The sequence below is a fragment of the Acomys russatus genome, chromosome X (genome assembly GCF_903995435.1).
Source record: "Acomys russatus chromosome X, mAcoRus1.1, whole genome shotgun sequence".
Classification (NCBI taxonomy): domain Eukaryota; kingdom Metazoa; phylum Chordata; class Mammalia; order Rodentia; family Muridae; genus Acomys; species Acomys russatus.
In genome coordinates, this window is record NC_067169.1 from 43,682,714 (window position 1) to 43,705,821 (window position 23,108).

Sequence of the window (23,108 nt, forward strand, 5' to 3'; positions counted from 1 at the left end):
TGAAGTTCCCTGCACAAATCCCAAGCTGCTCAACTAGCAGGACTGTCTTCTCCATCAGCCGTAACTGCTTATCTAACTTTGAGGAATAACCTTGGAAATCTTATAAGTTTCGGGTTTCTGAAATATACAAGTTTTGTTACTGATTTTATAATCTTCTTTCTCCCTATTGGAAGAAGTATTTCATTTTTGGAAGAAATTGCAGTACACACACACACACACACACACACACACACACACACACAGTCTATATAATGTTACCTGTGTGTATATGAACAGCAATTTCTTTAAAAGGTGGCCAAGAATTCTAGAGAGGGGATGAACGGGAGGGGTAGAGCAAGAAAAGGGGAGTGGAAGAATGATGTAATTATATCATAATACAAATTAATGTCTTCTATGGAAAATGATACTTAATTTGGGGGTAATTTTTTTCTCCTCCACGTGTAGGGAGCTAAGCTTCTGCAGTTTCAAGGTTAGACAACATTAATCTAAAGCACTTTCCATCCAAATTAAGCTTTCACTTGCATGTAGCACTACCAAACTTACAACTTGTCCTTGAGGTTTAACGAAGTAAATGGTAAGAAAACTGTTTTAAATACACTTTAAAGATAGAGAAATTAGATCTAGCTGCCCATTCTGAGTGATAGACAAGTGTCTTCTTGGAGCCTCTTCTCAAGGGATTATCATCCATTTTTCTCAGAAAACCCCTCCCTGCACTTCACTGTGTGGCTTGTGCAGTGCCTTCACGTGCACTGGGATAAACACAAGGACTCTGGTCATTTCTATCCCCAGCAAGATTTCATGCTGGTACACTCAAAATCCAAACGGGCATGTCTGGCGTGTGTCCTGTTCTAGCTTCGCCTTTAAAAGCTGGGATGCACTCTGTGGTCACTGTTCTTCCATTCACACTACTTCAGGGGCCCCACCTTCCTCTGCTGAGCATCTGGCCTTGCTCATCACTCCCACAACCTCAGGCAAACCACCATGCAGCCATCTCACTTAAATTACCTGCTGTGGACAGAACGGAAATCCCCTAAGGCTCTAAGTGATCGCAATCAGACAACACATAGCAGCGCTGAATCAGAAATCGGCTCTTCCTACTCTTTCTCTTGCATTCCCCACTTATCTTAGAGAATTCTACCCTCTTCCTTATAGGTAGCTACTGCTAAATTCTAAGTTCCTGTGGGCAGTGGGTGGATCTTTGTTGTCATCGACAATAATGTTGGTGGGGAGGAGCTACCAAAGGGCTAATGACCAATGATTGACGGGGGAAAAAATAATGAAACGGCAGGGAGACTGGATATGAAGCTTGATTTATCAGTTTATTTTCTTACAGAGTTTACTAATGTAATAAAACCAACTTTACTTCGGTTAGAATTACAAACTCAAGGCAAAGACAACAGAGACAAGGATGAATTGACCACTTGACTTTGTTTCACCAACTGTAGCACATCGCATTCTATGAAACTCTTTCCCATGCCTTGTTTTCTTAGACTTACGCAGATGATATTGGTGAAGAAGGTTTTACAATACATTTAAAACCCCAAACATCTTATTCTTAAACTTGACAGGGGGCAATAAGTATTGCAGACATGAGGTCAAAAAAGTATACACGAAACAAAGCAATCTTCACTTACAGGGATCCTAGCAATGTAACAAGGAAAGAGGGGTACTTTTCCCATGCATAACAAGAAGATACACTCTTTGCGCATTCCCTCCTACTCCTAAACAACCCACTACTCAGAAGACTGCCTGCTCTTCAGCACAGTGGCAACTATCCCCAAGGGCTAGCTAAGTGTGGGAGAAGCTGCTAGCGTGGGCATGGGAGAGGGTCCTGGCAACACGGTACCGACCAGCCTCACCTCTCCTTGCTGCTCTCTCAGCCCAGTTACTCAGAGCCTCCTCATACTGTTGAGGATAGTAACCAGGAATGGCATCTTTGATCTTAGCTAAAACATCCAGGACTTTTGACTTGGTGGTTACATTACGGGCTCTGGGACCCCAGAGGAACTCATAGCTTGGGGGATCACTGCCAGGCACCTGGCGGTACTCCACATACTTTTGCTCAACTAGCTCTTTGGTGAGGAATCTCCGGGGCTCCCCAAAGACTAAGTGCCTCCTCCCAGGATATATCCCCTGCATATGGAGGAACTCCCAGACCTCCTGCTCACTGGCACGGTTGCCTTTCATGAGGATCATACCCAGGAGGGTCAGTATGAGACCCGTCTTTGGTAATTCTTTCCTGCCACCCACATTTGCCCCGGGGGGGATGGGTAACTTGCTAACAAGGACATAGGAGGGAATGGTAGGGTTGTCAACCTTCAGCTCCAGACCATAGACCACCTCCAGCTGGCAGGTGGCTTTCTCCAGGATCCAGGTGAAGTGAGGCTTGTACTTCCTGCTGACCAGCTTCAGCATATCTGCCTGCACAGGCTGCTCATCCTCCTGGTACTTCTCCAGCATGTAGTGAAATACCTTGCTGGCCTGCCTGGATATGGGATCTGTGAGTGCAGACTGGATGGCCTCTGCTATAGTGGAGACATTTGAGCGTCTCTCATCGACACCTGAAACAGAAGCTTGAGCGCCAGCCTCACCGATGGGGTGGGGCACAGGTAATACAGGAGTGCCCTGGGATGCGGCCTCATGGGACCCCTGAGGGGGGCAGACATCAGGGGAGCTGGGGGCATCTTCCTGGCCAGGAGACCTGGCTGCTGCTTCCTCCTGAGCAGTGGGCTGAGCACCCTGGGGTTTCTGGCCCTCTGCTCGCATCTGCTGCCTTTTGGCCCGTGAGCGGCTCTTGCTCTTGTTGCCCCTAGGCATGATGCCCTGGCTAACAGACAGGTGTGCTGGAAAGGAAAAGGGAGAGAGAATGGCACTATGTCAGCATCTTTAGGTAGAGAGCAACTTCCCTTTAAGGAGCGCCCTCCCCCCTGCTGCTTTTCTCCTGGCACCTTTCTGGATTCAAATCTTGTTCCTGTTCTCTTCTTCAGTCCACTCCCTGAGAAATCTGTGGAGAGAATCAAGAGTGTGTAAGGTCACTGCCTGTTAACCCAAGTCATAGCTTACTAGGGTAAAACAAGTGCTTCCACAGGGACCCATTTTATTCCCCATGGACACTTATGTTCATTTTAAACTATGTCTTCATTCCCACCTTTTTTTCTGCTTCACTGAACTTAGCACCACAGAGTTCTAGAGAAACGTATGGGGGGAGATTGAAGCAATGTTTGTCCTCAATGTCTGACACCATTCAGTGGAAACCAAATATGCCTATGCTTTTGCAAGCCCCGCCCCGCCCGCCCTCGTGCCCACCCTGCCCCAGGCCCCGTTTCCTTCCCAGAAATACTAATCCACTAATTTCCCACCTCCTTGTTCTCCAAACAACAATGTAGTATAGTATATCTTAACTCTTAGGCCCGCCAGATCCATGACCCAAGTACGTCGCACGGGGGAACAATTACGTGAGCCCAAACCCACACACAGCATAGAGTCTTCAATTTTTACAATTCACCTCTCCTTACACCCATAGAGATTTCATCTGTCCATTTTTTTTCCCCTGTGAGACTCCCAAGCTCTAATATAGACCTTTTACTCCCGAAGAACAAGCAACACTGATGATATCGGGCCTAACTGTCATATCCAGGAATTCTGTGGAAAAGTGTGGGACCAGGCGGTTGATGGTGCAGGGTGAGTTGTGAATTTAGGAATCTATAGGGGGAATGGCAGTTTAAACTCAGGTCCTCACTCAAAGCCTTCACCAGGGAAAGAATCTCACCTGAGGAAAGGCCACACTTCACAGATGAAGGCCAGGTCGCACAGGCAGCGGCTTAGGACAGGCTCCGGACAGGCTTCTGGAGAAGAGGAAGTTGAAGTATTCCACTTCCGCCCCCTGCCACGCCCCCGCCCCCGGGCTCCGCCCCGCTGCGGCCCTAGCCTGGGTCCCGCCCCGCCCCTGCCCTCCGTGCCCTGCCTCAGCCCTCACTGGGCCCTTGGTCCTCTAAAAGTACACCATGGGGATAACTAATCCCTTGCGTTTTGTTATAAAGGAAGGGAATTCCCAGGGAACACACAAAAAATTATTTTTGTTGACTTTGAGTGGAACTGGGATTTCACCCTTTGATGTGGGCCAGTGGGTCTCAGACAAAAGGTCTAAGTTTCTTTCTTTCTTTTTTTTTCTTTTCGAGACAGGGTTTCTCTGTGTCGCCCTGGCTGTCCTGGACTCATTTTGTAGGCCAGGCTGGCCTCAAACTCACAGCGATCCGCCTACCTCTGCCTCCGGAGTGCTGGAATTAAAGGTGTGCGCGATACACTCAGGTCATGTGACCATTTTTTAAGGGATCGCTGCGTTGTGAGCGTGGGGTACTCACCGTTTCAGGTTGTCAGTTTGAACTCAAAATATTCCCCAAGGCACTAGGGAGGGCTCTCGACGGTCGCTGTGCTCGCCTCACGTAAAGCGGAAGGCAAGATCTTGCACTTCCTCTCCCCTCGGTTTTTATCTGTTCCTGGTCCTCTGAATGCAGCTCCATGGGAGGAACCGTTCCAGTCCCCTTTCGTTCCGGTTCAGAGCAGTTCCTAGAAACAACACATAAATTGTGTTTCTTGACTTTGCACATGGCAAGAATGTTTCCATCTTGATCTTATCCAATGCGCCACCAACCAATGATCTCATTTCCATTAGTCTTGAGAAGGCCTCGCATGTGCGCCTGAACATCTTGTCTTTATCTCCATTTCTTGAACAAAATAATGTTACTGTTGTATTGTTTTAACTTTACAACAAAACACTTTCACTCTACTTTTAATATAAAAATACTGTTTTCCAATTACTTTTTAAAATACCATAACTCTTACTCTTAAATAATACATAGTACTCAGTGTATACTTAATCTGATGATAAATATATTATATCCTGATGCTATTTGTGCTGGCTAGATTTATGCCAATGTAACATAAGTTAGAATTATTTGGGAAGAGGGAACCATGTTTGAGAAAATGCTCCCACTAGATTGTTCTGTGGGCAAACCTGTGATATGTTTTCTTAATTGGTTATTGATGTGGGAGAGCCCAGATTATTTTGGATTGTGCCACCTTTGGGCAGGTGGCCCTAGAGTGCATAAGAAAGGCTTACCAAGCACTGGGAAGTGTCTTAGTTTCTTGTTTATTGCTGTAATATGACACCATGATCAAAGCAATTTACGGAAGAAAGAAATTATTGGAGGTTTATGGTTTCAGAAGCTAAATCCACGATCTTCATGGCAGGGAACATGGCAGCAGGCTGCCAAGCATGATGCTGGAGCAGCAGTTGAGAGCATACATCTTGAGACACAACCAACAATGCAGAAAGAGGCGAGGGGTGGGGGGAAGAAAGGAGTAAGCGGCATTGTTGTATATATACTTTAAGTCTACAGGTGGTTTCTGCATTTCATAGCAATAAGAGACATTCATATCTTGAATCAATCACTGTAAATGACTACACCAGGTTGGCAAAATGAAGCTGAAATGAATCAGCATTTCTTCCCCTTTCCTTTCTTATGTAAAGGAAGATTTACAAAGTTTGTGTTTATTTACTTCCTACTGTATTCATAAATTTTAGTTAAGCATGTTTTCAAAACGATTGAAATATGTACAAAATTGATTCAATCAAATTAAGTGCTTATTTTCTATTTCTCTTTTTGATATCTCTATTTTATTTAGAAAAATTTTTGTCATTTTTACAAGACAGTCCTCTTTATTGTATTTTGTCTAGGTTACAGGTCAATGGCCGGTATTATGTGAAAGTTGGTGCAGTGCCCGAGCTGCAATTACCCCGATGTATTGAGCGAGGGACTACAGGTTGAAGAATACACCAGACAACGGGTCATCCATTCTAAGAGAATGCCGTTTAATGAGGAGAGGCCAAGGCCTTTTATACAGTATAGAGGCAGTTGGAAAAATACAAGATGTAGATGGAAAGTCCCCAAGACAAGAGGAACCATGTAACCAAGGTAACCAGGGTGCAAAACAGGAACTTGTGGTCCGCTCAGCGAGGCACAGTGTTCACAACAGGAAGCTGCCAGGACAGAATAACAATTGCATACCGGCCAGGGCATGGCCCCAGGGGGCCCAAGCCTAACAGTTCCTAACAAGTTGGCATTCAGATTCCATATTAACTGATTTTTTAAAAGTTATGTATGCAACAAAAGCCACTTTCTTTACTTGAAGTTATTTGCATGAGTTCATTTATGGTGGATAGAGTGATTATTATGAAATGGAGAATATGCAAGCAAGTATCAGTGACCACTTGAGAGATTACCAGAAAACTGATTTTCTCTTTCCGCAAGCAGATTCTCAATATAGAGAACAAGGACAAAGATAGGGTCTTCTTTATGTTGTGAGGTTTGTGGCCCCTTTCAGTTGCTTCTCATGTAGAACTCCCTTGTTTTGTGATTAAAGGACCTCTCAAGTCCCTCAAAGCTCTGAGCGTTGGCAAACTACAGAGGCTATTCTAGATACGAGGCAAGGAACCTGAACAAAAAGAATACCCCTGTTGCCAATCATTACTTCCTTTTTGTACTAATCAGGCTTTTTCTCCTTAGAAAATATTGACATTGTACAAGGATGAGTAGGACTGTGTAATGATGTGAGACCATGAACTTTTGAATATAGGTGTAATATTGAACAAGATACTACAAGGCCTAGAATAATTTGATGTCCTCCATTCCCATTTGTAGCCTCTTTATCCCTTTTTGTATTGATCTAGCTAAAATGTCAATCACTATATTCAATAGGAATTGAGAGAGTAAACATCTTTGAATACTGATTTTGTTGGAAATGCATTGAGTTTTCATTGGTAAGACGCCCCTCTCTCTTCCCTCCTTCAGTCCCTTCATTTCTCTCCCTCTCATACCTTGGATCAAACCCTTCAGCTTGTTAAAGACAGAATAGCACTCTAATACTGAACTATATCCTAAGCCCATTCATCTTGTTTTCAATTCTTCCCTTGTCTTTTAAATTGCTTTATTATTGTGCAGTCTGTTTTTATGTAAAACAGTTGAACCATATTTTCTGGCTTTAATCAGACACAGTAATAATAATGGATGAATTAACAGCATAAAGAAAAGGCAAAAGAAAATGGCAAACATTTTTTATCTGAATACAGTGTATGAAAGGTGTGGAAGAAATGTAATCTATATAATGTGAGGCTTGCTGTGTGTTCATATGCAAATCAGAGTGAATGGAGAAGAGTTATAGAATTCAAGCTGATTTTATGGTGTTGAATAGTTAATGTACAAAATAGAGTATTACAGATAAAAGGCTTGGGACTCTCAAATTATAGTCAAATGTCTATGTGCTACAAATAATGTAAGATTTTTAGAAAAATAAAAATGACAGAATATATATTACAACAACACCAAATAATTCTGGCTGTTAACATAGCAGGTATGTGAAACTGTTTAAAAGTAATACAGAGTATGTATGAAAGTCATACCCCCACGTCCCCTGAATGGGGAGACCTGGTGGCACTCCGAGGAAGGACAGCAGGTTGCCAAAAAGAGACTTGATACCCTATGAGCATATACAGGGGGAGGTAGTCCCCTTCAGGAACAGTCATAGGGGAGGGGAGTAATGGGAAAATGGGAGGGAGGGAGGAATGGGAGGATACAAGGGATGGGATAACCATTGAGATATAACAAGAATAAATTAATAAAATAAAATAAGTAATATAGAGATGTTGAAAATTTCCAGGTAAAATCACATACAGGAAGTAAAATTCTGTGAAAGAACTGAGGATAATACATAATAATCTCCATTCCTGCACAAGGAATAAATCTGTACACAAATTTAAGCTTCATGACATATCCAGTAGCATGAAAGCTGGATGGGACAGCTCAGTTTCACCATGTAAGCTATGTTCTTAAGTGAGAACTGTGGGGAACTACCCCCCATATCTGCTTGCACTGTAGAAATAATTAGCTGTATGACCAAGTGCTGTGCACACAGTAAAGAAAGCCCAGGACAGAAGGTCCTGAAGGACATTCAGCTCTGCTATGCAGGCCTCCATCTTGAAGCTACCAGACAAGAGCCTGAACTCTTCCCTACACCACACATAGACACTTCTCAAATAGCCAGAACAGGAAGAGATGCAGAGGCAGGAGCAAAAACTGAACATACTATGGATAGAATTGGATCTGCTAAGATGTAACTTAAAGTAATAAGTAAATTAAATGGAATACAGATTAACAATTAATTGATATTTAGTGAGTTAGAGCTATCATAAAATTATTTTTGTTTACCTAGGGATTGTTACTAATTTTGAAAAGCTTCATTTACATCTCTTAGTGTTTTGTTTACTTTATAAGTAGTATCTAGTAGACTATGAGCAAAAGACAAGTGGGTTTCTGTTTTCAGCCCTCCCTTCATCCTACAGGGAGTCTTCCTCTGATTTTGAAGAAGTGTGTAAGCTCCTTTATTTTTAGTGGTTGGTTGCCTGTTGTGGCCTACTGTGCCTGAGAACGTTCTAGACTTTTTAGTCACACCCCAAGATGTCTTCTGAGGACTACCGACCTATTGAAATCAGCACAGACCATGCCAAATCATGAGGGGATAGGAGTTGATAAATTTGAGATATTGATGACTTTCCTCATCCTAGAACCAGTAGAGTAGGATCCACCACCAGCATAGTAACTATGCCAAGATATTTTATATTATTTAAGGCTATTGTGAAAGGGCTGTTTCCCCTGATTTTTTCTCAATCCATTTGTCTTTTGTATACAGGAGGGTTACTGATTTTTCTCGTTAATTTGTATGCAACTACTTTGCTGAAGATGTATTCCAGCTGTAAGAGTTCCCTAGTGGAATTTTTTGGGTCGCTTGTATATACTATCATATCATCTTCAAGTAAAGGTAATTTGAATTCTTCCTTTCCCATTTGTATTCCCTTGATCTACATTAGTTGCCTTATTTCCCTAGTTACTATATTGAATAGATATGTGAAGAGTGGACAACATTGTCTTGTTCCTGATTTTAGTGGAATTGCTTTGAGATTCTTTTCATTTAAGTTAATGTTGGTTATGTGACTGCTGTAAACTGACTTTATCATATTTAGGTATGTCCATTGTATCGCTAATCTCTCTAGGACTTTATCATGATGGGGTGGGGGGTTTTGTCAAAGGTCATTTCTAATAGATGACCATGCTTTTTTTCCTTTCAGTATTTTACTGAGTATTTTTGCATCTATGTTCATAATGAAATTGGTCTGTAATTATTCTATGGTGAGTCTTCGTGTGTGTTAAGGTCTGGGTGATCTGATAAAGAAAGACCCCAAGGTAGTATGCAAAAGCAAAGAGCGAGCGTTTTTATTCCAGCATGCTGGGGTTGCCACTCTTCTCTAGAGTGCAACCCCAAAATGAGCATACAGGCTCAATTTATAGACAGAGCGATTTGTGACAAACTTTAGTTGATTAGTCAGAAGAGAGTCAGAGTATATGAGGGAATTTAGGATTGGCTATTTGGTTACTGGGGACTTTTTCAGTCACTGAGGTTTTGACTCTTGCTCAGGAGTTGGCCTTTAATTTGATTGGATGGGGCCTTCTTTACCAAGGCCATGAAGTAATAAAAACATGGTATCTATTCATTTTCTCCTATAAGCTGATTAGCTGCCCCTGAGCTGTCCATAACTTACGGTTTTTCCAGGAATTGTTAGAAACTTGGCCTAATTAAGCAGAATGAAAACCTGAAGCCTGTCATGAAGTTGGACTAGTCAAGCAAACTGGGGTATTTGGGGGATCTGGGGGTCCCTGGGGGATGATCCCCTCAGAACAGTTTTTATATCAGAGTAATTGTTGCTTCATACAATAAATGTTTATTTTGTGTTTATAAGGCATTGTTCCTTCTGCTTATATTTTATGGAATCATTTAAGGAATAATGATATTAACTCTTCTTTGAAGGTCTGGTAGAAATGTACACCAAAACCATCTGATCATGGGATTTTTTTTTTTTTTGCTTGGGAAACATTTAATAACTAATTCTATTTCACCAGGCCTTATATGTCTGTTTAAATTGTTTATGTGATCTTTTACTTTTGATAAGTTTGTGTAGTGAGAAAATTATGCACTTCTTTTAAAAATTCCAATGTGTGGAATATAGCTTTTTAAGTATGTCTTTATTATTCTCTGGATTTCCTTAGTATCTGTTGTTAGCCCCTGCTTTTCATTTCTGAGTTTGTTAATTTGGATACTATCTCTGTCTTTTAATTAGTTTGGATAAAGGTTTTTCTATCTTGTTGATTTTCTCAAAGAAGCAACTTTTTACTTCATTGATTTTTTTGTATTCTCTTTATCACTGTTTAATTGATTTCATCCCTCAGGTTGAATATTTTTTTCATCTATTCATTTTGGGTGTATTTTTTTCTTTTTGTCCTAGAGCTTTCAGGTGTTCCATAAAGTTTCTAGTATGAGATCTCTGTAGTTCTTTTTTATGTAAGCAGTTACTATTGTTATGTGTCTCTTTTCACCACTTTGATTGTGTCCCACAAGTCTTTGTGATTTCTTTCTTTATTTCTGTCTTAACCCATTTTTCAGTCCTTAGAGATTGTTCAGGTTCCATGAGTGTGTAAGCTAGTTGTTTCTGTTATCGTTAATACGCAGTTTTAATCCGTGGTGGTGTGATAGGATACAGGGGGTATTTCAATTTTTTTGTATGTATTGAGACTTGATTTGTGACAGAGTATGTGGTAAGTTTTGGAGAAAATTCCATGAGATGCTGAGACGAACATCTTCTGTGTTTGGGTGAAAAGTTCTACAATTATGTATTAGGTCCTTTTTGTTTATAATTTCTATTAGCTTCAGTATTTCTCAGTTTAGTTTTTGTCTAGATAAGCAGTCTATTGGTGAGAGTAGGATATGAACTCCTCCACTATCATTGTGAAAGTCAATCTATGATTTAAGCTATAGTGGTGTTTCTTTTACAAACAGGGTTGCCCTTGGTTTGTGCAATAGATATTAAAAACTGAAATATTTTCTTGGTAGATTTTTTCCTCTGATGACTATAAAATGTCCTTCCCTATCTCTTTTCCCATGCATTCATTTAGTTTGTGTCTTTTAAATTTTTTGATTTACTTATTCACTTTACATCCTGCTCATAATTCCCTCCCTCTTCTTTTCTCAGTACCACTCTCCCTCCCCTTTACCCCTCCCCCATTCCTCAGAAGAGGGGAGCCCCCTTGCTCACCCACCTCAGCTCATCAAGTCAAGCTGCATCCTGACTGAATTTGTCCTCTTACTCTGTGGCTTAGCAAGGCAGTCCCTTCAGGGGTAAGTGATCGAAAAACTGGCAACAGAGTCCATGTTAGAGACAGCTGCCCATCATACTCCCCTTACTAGTGGACCCACATTTAGGCTCAGCTGTCCATCAGCAAGCAACATCTATATAGAGGATTTAGGTCCAGTCCATGCATGGTCCATGGTTGATGCTTCAAACTCCACAGGCTCCCGGGGCCCTGGATAGTTGGCTCTGTTGGTCTTCTTGTGGAGCTCCTGTAACCTCTAGGTCCTTCTATCCTTCCCCTCACTTTTCCGCTAGACTCCCTATGCTTCTTTCAATTTTGGGTTTTTTTTTTTAATTTTTTATTAATTTATTCATATTACATCTCAATGGTTATTCCATCCCTTGTATCCTCCCATTCTTCCTTCCCTCCCATTTCCCCCTTATTCCCCTCCCCTATGACTGTGACTGAGGGGGACCTCCTCCCCCTTTATATGCTCATAGGGTATCAAGTCTCTTCTTGGTAGCCTGCTATCCTTCCTCTGAGTGCCACCAGGTCTCCTCCTCCAGGGGACATGGTCAAATATGAGGCACCAGAGTTCATGTGAAAGTCATACCCCACTCTCCACTCAACTGTGGAGAATGTTCTGTCCATTGGCTAGATCTGGGTAGGGGTTTAAAGTTTACCGCCTGTATTGTCCTTGGCTGGTGCCTTAGTTTGAGCAGGACCCCTGGGCCCAAATCTGCCTATCATAATGTTCTACTTGTAGGTTTCTAGGACCCTCTGGATGCTTCTACTTTGATATTCTCCCATGCTTCTCTCATCTAGAGTCCCAGTAGGATGTCCTCCCCTCTGTCCCAGTTTCCTGGTAAGTGAAGGCTTTCGTGGGACATGCCCCTTGGGCTAGTATGCAGATATAAGTGAGTATATACCATTTGACTCTTTCTGCTTCTGGGTTAACTCACTCATTATGATCATTTCTAGCTCAATCCGTTTGTCCACAAATTTTGGGAATTCCTTGTTTTTAATAGCTGAGTAGTATTCCATAGTGTATATGTACCACAGTTTCTTTATTCATTCTTCTACAGATGGACACTTAGGCTGTTTCCATGATCTGGCTATTATGAATAAGGCTGCTATGAACATGGTTGAGCAAATTTTCTTTTTGTGTGCTGGAGCATATTCTGGGTATATTCCAAGGAGTGGAATAGCTGGGTCTTGAGGAAGCCCTATTCTCAGTTTTCTGAGATAGCACCAGATAGATTTCCAAAGTGGTTGTACTAGTTTGTATTCCCACCAGCAATGAAGGAGTGTTCCTCTCTCTCCACATCCTCGCCAGCAAGTGTTGTCACGTGAATGTTTGATTTTAGCCACTCTGATAGGTGTAAGATGGAATCTCAGAGTTGTTTTGATTTGCATTTCCCTGATGACTAAGGAGGTTGATTCTTTCAATTTTTTGCTATGTGTCTCAGTGTCTGCTTTGAAGCACTACTGTGTGGAGCCTCTCAGAGGACAACTCTGATAGGCTTTCTTGCAAGCCTAGCAGAATATCATTAATTGCGTCAGGTTGGCTCTGTTCCATGGAGTGATTCTTCATTTGGGCCAGGTATTCTCTCAATCTCTGCTCTGTGTGTTCTGTTTATCCCTGCATGTCTTATAGGCAGGGTAAGTTTTGGATCAAAGTTTTGTGGGTGATTTAGTGTTCTCCTCCCTCCACTAGTAGTCTTATCTAGTTAAGATGGTGTCCTCTTCAGTCTCCTTGGCCCCTGCTACTACGTGTCTCAGCTAGAGTCTCCCTTGTATCCTCCCAGAGGACTATTCTGACTTTATGTCTCCACCTTGTCACAGAGATGCCCCCACCCACAGTTTCTCTTTTCTCTTCAGTCATTCTGCTCTCCCAAGGTCTTACCTCCATCCTTATTTCTCTCTTCATTCTCCCTCTTTTACCTTGATCCCTCCCTTCAACCACTACCTCTGTCTATTATATTTCCCCTTCTGGGTGAGATTTATTTATCTTCTTTGTGTATGTGCATTGTAGTATATTTATCCTGTACTAAATAGCTAAAATCTGCTTGTAAGTGAGTACTTACCATGTGTGTCTTTCTGGGTATGGGTAATTGAGACCATCGATACTGAGAGGTATCAATGATCAATGATAGTTGATTCCTGTTATTTTGTTGGGTGGTGGGACATGCTTGTGGTCTCAGTTCTGAAGAAATAGAGAAACAGGTAGATCCCTAGGGTCTACTGCACATCCAGTAGAGTCTACTTGATAAATTCCAGACCACTAAGACACTTTTGCCAAAACAGAAAATTAGACTATGCTTGGGAATGCCCTGAAGATTTTACTCTGGCCTGAACACACACACACACACACACACACACACACACACACACACACACACACACACATAAACACACACACACACACACACACACACACACACACACACACACACACACACACACACCATGTGGAGGGAGGCAGAATAAACTAATAAAAAGCCAACCAGAAAAGACACTATGGGTGTTTTAGTCAGGGTTCCTGTTGATTTAATGAAACACCATAACCAAATGCAACTTAGAAAGGAAAGGATTTCTTTGTCTTATTCTTCCATATAACTGTTCATCATTGAAGAAGTCAGGACAAGAAATCAAACAGGGAAAGAACCTGGAGAAAGGAGCTGATGCAGAGGCTGTGGAAGTTTACTGTTTATTGGATTACTCCTCATATTTTGCTCAGCTTGTTTTCTTATAGAACCCAGCACCACCAGCCCAGTGGTGGTGCCACAAACAATGACCTGGGCCCTCCTCTATCAATAAATAATTAGAAAATTCCATATATACTTGCCTACAGCCTGATCTTATGGAATCATTTCCTCAAATGGGGCTCCATTCTCTCAGACAATTACAGCTTGTGCCAAGTTGACATAAAACCAGCCAGTATACACAGTATTAAACAATTTTGTAATTGTCTTTTAAAATGTTAATTCAATAATAATTATACAGAATAATACTGAAAAACTAAAAATTAACCATAACTTATTGTGACAGTCATTTGAAATTATGAGCAATGTTTAAGAACTTTTCCCCTTAAGTCAGTAATTTTGGAGTTTCTCTGTCCCTACTTGAAATATAAGTCAAAAAACTAAATATATGTGGTAAAGCACTTCATATCACAGAAGTTAAGTTTGTTCCTCCTGAAGAACAGGGGAGTACGGTCCTCTAAAATAGTGAAGTAGAAAACTTAAATGTTTATGCATTTAAAATTATTTATTAAAATGTATTCTCTTCACCAACCCTACATCTGACAAAGGTCTAATATCCAAAATATATAAAGAACTCAAGAAATTAAACACCACCAAACCGAATAACCCAATTGAGAAATGGGGCTTGGAACTAAACAGAGAATTCTCAACAGAGGAGTATCAAATGGCTGAGAAACACTTAAAGAAATGCTCAACCTCCTTAGTCATCAGGGAAATGCAAATCAAAACAACTCTGAGATTCCATCTTACACCCATCAGAATGGCTAAGATCAAAAATTCAAGCGACACCACATGCTGGCGAGGATGTGGGGAGAGAGGAACACTCCTTCATTGCTGGTGGGAATGCAAACTAGTACAGCCACTTTGGAAATCTATCTGGTGCTATCTCAGAAAAATGGGAATAGGGCTTCCTCAAGACCCAGCTATTCCACTCCTTGGAATATACCCAGAAGATGCTCCAGCACACAACAAGAAAATTTGCTCAACCATGTTCATAGCAGCCTTATTCATAATAGCCAGAACATGGAAACAGCCTAAGTGTCCCTCAGTAGAAGAGTGGATAAAGAAACTGTGGTACATATACACTATGGAATACTACTCAGCTATTAAAAACAAGGAATTCCCGAAATTTGTGGATAAATGGATTGAGCTAGAAATGATCATAATGAGTGAGTTAACCCAGAAGCAGAAAGAATCAAATGGTATATACTCACTTATATCTGCATACTAGCCCAAGGGGCATGTCCCACGAAAGCCTTCACTTACCAGGAAACTGGGACAGAGGGGAAGGCATCCTATTGGGACTCTAAATGAGAGACGCATGGGAGAACAGCAAAATAAAAGGATCCAGAGGGTCCTAGAAATCTACAAGTAGAACAATATGATAGGCAGATTTGGGCCCAGGGGTCCCGCTCAAACTAAGGCACCAGCCAAGGACAATACAGGAGGTAAACTTTAAACCCCTTCCCAGATCTAGCCAATGGTCAGAATATTCTCCACAGTTGAGTGGAGAGTGTGATACGACTTTCTCACATACTCTGGTGCCTCACATTTGACCATGTCCCCTGGAGGGGGAGACCTGGTGGCACTCAGAGGAAGGACAGCAAGTAGCCAAGAAGAGACTTGATACCCTATGAGAATATATAGGGGGACGTAATCCCCCTCAGGAACAGTCATAGGGGAGGGGAATAATGGGAAAATGGGGGGGGAGGAATGGGAGGATACAAGGGATGGGATAAACATTGAGATGTAACAAGAATAAATTAATAAAAAAAAAAAAAAAAAAAAAAAAAAAAATAAAATGTATTCGTATTGTATCCTGGTTGTTATCCCTTCGCTCTTATCGTCCCTTTCCCACCCTCTCTCCCTCTTCTGCCCTTTTCCCCTCCCCTAAAGCTCTGACATAGAGGGATGGATTTTCCCCCACTGTCTGACCACAGCCTATCAGGTCTCATCAGGATAGCCTGCATCCCCTTCCACTGCCAAGGGGCAGTGATCAAATCCAGGGCACCAGACTGCCTTCCTTTCCCCTCCCGCCACATGGAAAATTAGCAGTTCATCACCTACATCTGAACAGGGGGATCTAGGTTCTGCATGCATTGCTCTTGATTGGTCCATCAGTCTGTACAACTCCCCACCCCCATCCAGATCAGCTGGCCTTGATAGTCTCTTTGTGGAGCTCCTGACCCCTCTGAGTCCTTCCGTCTCCCCACTCTTCATACAATTCTCAGAGCTGTGCCCAGAGTCCAGCTTTGAGTCCCACTATCTGTCCCGATCCCTCACTGGTGGAGTCTCTCAGAGGACATCTATGTTGGGCTAATATCCACTTATAAGTGCATATATAGTATGTGTGTCTTTCTGGGTCTGAGTTACCTCACGCAGCATCATCATTTCTAATTCCATCCATTTGCCTGCAAATATCAAGATTTCCTTGTTTTTAATAGCTGCATAGCATTCCATTGTGTAAATGTTCCACAGTTTCTTTATCCATTCTTTGGGTGAGGGACATCTAGGTTGTTTCCAGATTCTGGCTATTATGAATAAAGCTGCTATGAACATAGTTGAGCAAATGTCCTTGTTGTACGGTGGAGCATCTTTCTGGTATATGCCCAGGAGTGATATACTTGGGTCTTATGGTAGCGCTATTCCCAATTTTCTGAGAAAGTGCCACATTGATCTCCAAAGTGGTTGTACAAGTTTGCACCATCAGTAATGGGGAAGTGTTCAATTTTCTCCATATCCTTGCTAGGAGGTGCTGTCACTTGAGTTTTTTAATATTGATGGGTGTAAGATGGAATCTCAGAGTCATTTTGATATGCATTTCCCTGATTACTAAGGACCTTGAGCATTTCTTTAAGTGTTTCTTGCCACTTGATATTCCTCTGCTAAGAACTCTCTTTTTAGTTCTGTACCTCATTTTTAAAATTGTATTAAAAGAAAAAGTGGGGAAGAGCCTGAACACATTGGTACAGGAGACAACTTCCTGAACAGAAAACCAACAGTCTAAGGTTAACAATTAATAAATGAGACCTCATGAAACTGATAAGCTTCTGGAAAACAAAAGACACTGTCAACAGAACAAAATGACAACCTACAGACTGAAAAAAGATCTTCACCAACCCTACATCTGACAAAGGACTAATATCCAAAATATATAAAGAACTCAAGCACAAATCTTATATTTTTGGTTGTGAGCCTACCCTTTAACGACTGAGCCATTTCTCCAGCCCTCAAGCACAAATCTTATGCATTTTCAGGTTGAACTTTCTTCCCCTTTTTCCCATGCCAAATTCCCCATGACATAATTAAATTTAAATTTTGCCTCCGCTGCTGAACTTGTAATTTTCCAAATGGCCTAATTTTTAAAATTTTACATTTTACTGAAATTGTAGAAATGTGCCATCAGATTTAGCACAATTATTTCTATTTAATTGACCTTGAAGACTAGATATCTCATCACCATCTTCATTGTAACCATACAGTTTTTAGAAATGAAATTCATAGCATTCTTAACAATGCCAGTAACACCAAAGAAACACCCATTGCTATGTATTATGGTCAGGTCTAGGTATCAAAATTAGAAGTAAAATTTTACACACACACACATGCGCGCGCCAAAATTTACTTTTGTACTTGAAGCACAGAAATATGTGTACAAACAAATCATTTATAAATCTCATACATAGAAAGTAAGTTATCCAGTAAAAGAAAAAATAAAAATAAGGAATAGAGGTAAGATAGATGAGGATTATAGTGAATTAAGGGTATAGAGAAAGTAATATATTTAGAATGTCTCTTAAGTTAGAATATGAAGGTAATGTATATTCATAGTAAAGGAGATGACCATCAGAGAGTTTAACTGCTTTACACCAGAGGATAATTATAGTGACTGTCCACTATACCAAGAATGAAATGTAGTCTGCAAAAAATGACATCAAAGAACTTTCCAGGAGCTGGTCAGACTCCAGAAGTGAGTAGTGTGCACTGGGAAAGATTTTGGAAAAGAGTTTTATAATAATGTAATGAATTAAAGGTCCAAATTTGCATAATAGTTAATAGATCTAGAGTCGCATAATACTTAAATGAAATAGGCCATTTAGAGGAGAACTTTCAGTTCCAGATCATTCATGCAGAACAAGGCTCTCAGGTATATGAGAACAGTGAACACTGAGTGATGAAATATCTTAAAATTACACATCAGCCTTCTAGGTCTAAGAATAGACTCAAGCTAGGATCTCTGTGACTTCTTTTGTTATACAGCATTGTCTCTTTCTGTTCCATTTAAAAAAAATTTACTAGAGAGACCTTCTCTACATCCTATGAGAAGCTTCCAGGAAAAGGTCATAGGACATAGTAAGAACTGACACAGAACATTTTTCTTTCTGAATGTATTAGACACTATTGTGTTCCAGAGTCAGCACAGGTCAGACAATTGTGGTCAGGAAATAAAACTCATGTTTAGCGATTATTTAGTGAAATTTAATTTTGTTTTGAAGTTGTTTATCTTTGGATATAGGAAAATCACCATTTATTTGGTGTGTGTGTGTGTGTGTGTGTGTGTGTGTGTGTGTGTGTATGTGTGAAGTGTCTCAGCCTCCTTCCTAAATTCCTTTCTTCCAAATTAGACCATCTTATCCTTTTCATCCTCACCTAAATGTTGAGCCCTTCATCAGCGATTGGCTAACTACACATGAAGTAACCTGATTAAAATGTTCTTTTAGTGGAACAGAATCCAGATATGCAAGGAGTGATAGCTAAATGAATAAAAGGCTTAATTTGTTACAGTCTTGTCTGTAGTACAGTTTGAGTAAAACAACAGCATGCAAGGTTTCTTTCAGTTGGTATTATAAGCAAAAGGTAAAGGGTACTCAACCAATTATGAACAAACCACCATACTTTCATTTCACCATTGTGTGATACCACATTTTCATAAATATGACATTTGCAATGCCATGTTACCCTATAATGCAGTAAAAAGAATCCTTAAGGTCTTTCAACTTATTTAAAAACAACAAAACTTGACAAACAGTAATGAACATATCAGCCAAGATGTTAAGAGACATAGATTATAAAACAAATTAATCTTTAGTCAATTAAGCATTTACAGACTAACAAATAAAAACATGAGTATAATTTGCTCTTGTATAACAGGACACTAATATGCATACTTTAATCTCTCATGCCCAGCTAGATGTGGCAGAAGCATCAGACCACATACCTGGGTTGAACTCTGGCTTTGACAACAGTGTCCAGCACAGCTGAAGCTCTCGTTCCTGTTCTATGCCTCACCTCACTGTGCTTCCTCAGAGAGACTCAAGAAATCATCCCTGTCCTTAGTTAAAACTTTCAGCTTGCTGGATTTAACATGTGTTCTGGAACCCCACAGGAACTCACAGCTTGGGGAGGATCACTGCTGATTTACTGACATGTCAACTTTCCCCCAAAGGTTAAGTACCTGCTTAAAGCACATATCCCCACCACGTATAGCAATCCATGGACAACTTCCTCAGTGACACAGTTGCTTTTCACTAGGATAACTCACAAAAGGGTCACTAACTGACCTGGTTGGAGCAACCTACAATTATCACTAAGACTTCCTTCTGTAGGGAGGGAGACCCAACTTACCCATAAAAGTATGGAAGTGATTGCTAAGACTGACTTTAGTGAACTCAAAGCCAAAGTCCAGCTCCATGAGGGCCAGAGATTTTCTTGAAGATTTCAGAGAAATGCTCTGTGTACTTCCTGTCTACTACCATCAATGTATCAGCCTGCAAAATAAATAAATAAATAAATAAATAAATAAATAAATAAATAATAAGCACACTTTCTTCTCATAATCTGAAGCAGAAACTACTAAGGTACTGCCCTTCTTGATGTGGGATCCTAGTCTGGGTTGGGTGTAGGCTGTCTGGGAGGGACCTAAACATTTTCCCCAGAGCCTGTCTCATCAATCTGGGCCTGTGCATTAGAACCCCCAGTAACTACTTCACAAATTATCAGGAAATACCTGTAACAGAAAGTCAGTGGAAACAGCTTCCTGAGACTTCTAGGAATTCTGATGAGGTATTGAAGGGATTATCTTGCCCAGAAAAAGGGAACTCCTCTTCCCCTGCAGCAGCTTGAGCATCATGGGGATTCTGGCCCTCTCAATATACCTGTTGAGGTTTGGCTCAGGAGCAGCCCTTACTCTTCAGGACACCTAGCCTTGGGGACAGCATGAGGTAAGAGTTTTGGCAGGGAACCAACAAGGCAGGAATCTGGACCAAGGAGAACGAAAACACAAACAAAAGGCCACCAGAGGGGGGCGGGGAAAAAACCACCTCTGCCTGAAGCAGAACATTGTGCTGCCTTCCCTGGGGGAATGGGCCAGGAATGCACTTAAGTTTCTGATCTGGTCAGTCTGTTTTCAGAACCCTGTGAAGGAAGTTACATCTCCTGAGGCTGCTGCATGCCTCCTTCCTGTTCTGGACTTTCTGAGGTGCAAGCAAGGGTTTCACGTGACCCTTGTGCCCCAGGGTCAGAATCCTCTTGGTTTACCTTCGTGGCTATCATATGTATTTTTGTCAAGGTCCAGATCCTCGCATCCTTCAGTTGTACTGAAGTTAATAGAACTACAGTTTTTTTTTTTTTTTCATGTAGGTCTCAGGAAGAAATAAATGAGAGTTTTATTCCTACCATGTCATTCAGAGGAAATCCTACATATCTAGTGCTATCAAGGAGGAAGATATTTAGAGGCCATTGCTATTCTTTCTATTGACTTTTGTGGTTCAAATCCTCATGCAGGTTATTTTCTATACTTTGGGCCTCCCGCGAGGATGTCAAAGCCACCTTAGAACAAAGATCCCACCCCACCCCTTATTTTTCTGAGGACAGAGGGAAGAACACGTCAGTCTTTACTCCTATCAGTACACACCATTCCACTCAGTGGCATGCTGAGTATTTGCCCTCCACCAAGTTCGAAAGCACAGATTTCCCTCAGTCTTTACCATGGGTCTCTCTCAATTTCAAAAGTCCCTATATCTCTCCAGCTGCCTAAGTCCACCAGCTTCCCACCAAGTCATTCATTCCCTAAGACACACCACAAAAGTGAGTAGATTCTAGGCCTATCAATTATGGGAACTCGGGACCAGAACATGAGTAAGGACCTGCATGGCCAGCTTTTCAGTGAATCAGTGTGCTGTGATTTGGGGGATCAGTTGTGTTCAGATGTCATTAAGTTTCTTTTAATTTCTTGTTTGTGCCTAGCTAACTCACTTCTTTTGCTTTGAGGTCTGACATTCAAGCTACTGTTATCAGATGATAATAAGTATTGGTGTACTTACTCTGCCCCTCTATGTGACCTAAGTGTTATAAATGAGTCATGATGTAAGGCTGTAGGATTTCGTGAAATTTAAAGTGTACATGTCCTGTCATCCCCTTAGTTTCCTATACTTAATGTGGTGAAGGACTATAAACATACCTTTTAATTCTGATATCAGCTCATCCCATTCTTTCAGCCATGACCTTCAACATCACTTCAGTAAGGAGAAATTGAGTGGTGAAGACTCCTAATCCGGAGAATCATGTCTCTGGGTCATATACGGGCTGACATAAGGGTATATTTAAAATTTCAAGGAAAGTGGGGTCAGCCAGATGGCTTATCCCATAAAAGTGCTTACTATGCAAGCCTGACAGTCTGTGTTTGGTCTCCAGGATACATGGTAGAAAGAGAGAACTGATTGCACAAAGTTTTCCTTTGACCTACACACACACACACACACACACACACACACACACACACACACCCCACACACACCTGTAATAAATAAAAATTTAAAAATATTTCCAGCATAAATGTCTACAGTGATTAGGTGTTAGTAACATTGATGTTTACGATTCTTTTTCATCATTCTAAATGTATTCTGGTAAAATTATTATAAATTTATTACATGTTCTCTTCAATTTAGCAAGTTTTAAGTAGTTTATTATAATATATGGACTCATACTTCCTTGACTTATGCAAATATTTGTGCTGTCTTAATATGACCCAATGGTAGGACAACTGTAGTTGCTACCTCAAATTCCTTTAGTGAGGAAGTACAAATGTGTTGTCAAAAGGCACAACAACAACAACAACAAAAATTTTAAAGGCACAGCAGAAGAAACAGGCCAAATTTAAAATTTTTCCTCTAGCCAATTTCATCATCTGTTTTAGTTGTAGTCTACAACATAACTTCTACTTCAAGATGTACTCATACACTTACAGTCAAGTTAGAGTTTTATACATATTTATAGTGTTTTGCTCTTATGTTACTATTGTTTTTCTTTACTTCTTTAATTACTATATTGTTGATTTCCAGTTTGCTTGTCATTTCATGGCCATGTGTAAGACAATATACATGTGAATAATTTGAAATTAATTGTATTGTCCAACTGCTTTTGGGCATGGGGCATGACCTGGAGTGTGGTTGATATATCTAGTAACACTCCATTGGAGAAAACTGATTTTTCCTTTCCCAGCACATATCAATAGTTTCTTGATTAACTGTGGGACTTTCTCCCTGATCAGGTTTTGTATGGTTTGAACCTGTTCAGGGCTTGTTTGTGCTTTCACATTCTCTAAGTTCATATGTGTATCTGTTCTACTGTGTCTGAAAGGTGTTGTTTCCTTTGAGTCATTCACCCTCCCTTTTTTGTATCTTGATTTTTTTTTTGATAATGAATTCCATAGGCCAATATATTTATGTGTTTAGTCCTCAGTTAGTGGAACAATTTGGGAAGAGTTAGGAGGTGTGGCCTTGTTGGAGTAGATGTGGCCTGTGAGAAGGGTGTGCCACTAGAAATGGGCTTTAAGGTTTTAAAAGGCCATGTCAGGCCCAATCTCTATCTGTCCATCTCTCTGTATCCCTCTGTCTGTCTCTGTTTCTGTATCTGTCTCTCTCTCTGTTCCTCCTTCCTTCCCTCTCTCCCTCCCTCCCTCTTTCTGCCAGCTTACCTGCCTGCCTGTGAATCAGGATGTAAAATCTCAGCTCCATGTCTGCCTATCTGCCACCATGCTTCTTGCTGTGATGATCATGGAGCGGAATAGGGTGAAAGAGGGAGAGGGTACAGGAAGATACAAATAAGA

General features: G+C 41.0%; 1 protein-coding gene across 1 annotated transcript; it reads right to left on the reverse strand.

Annotated features, from left to right (window-relative positions):
* Window positions 1-1,788: 1,788 nt before the first annotated feature.
* On the reverse strand, window positions 1,789-2,817 carry LOC127185245 (melanoma-associated antigen B1-like). The gene has a single exon (XM_051141781.1). It carries the CDS (start codon window positions 2,815-2,817, stop codon window positions 1,789-1,791), a length of 1,029 nt encoding a protein of 342 aa, XP_050997738.1.
* Window positions 2,818-23,108: the final 20,291 nt, after the last annotated feature.

Excerpts from the sequence above, each read along its gene's own strand:
- LOC127185245 (XM_051141781.1), bottom strand. The coding sequence starts at position 2,817 with ATGCCTAGGGGCAACAAGAGCAAGAGCCGCTCACGGGCCAAAAGGCAG.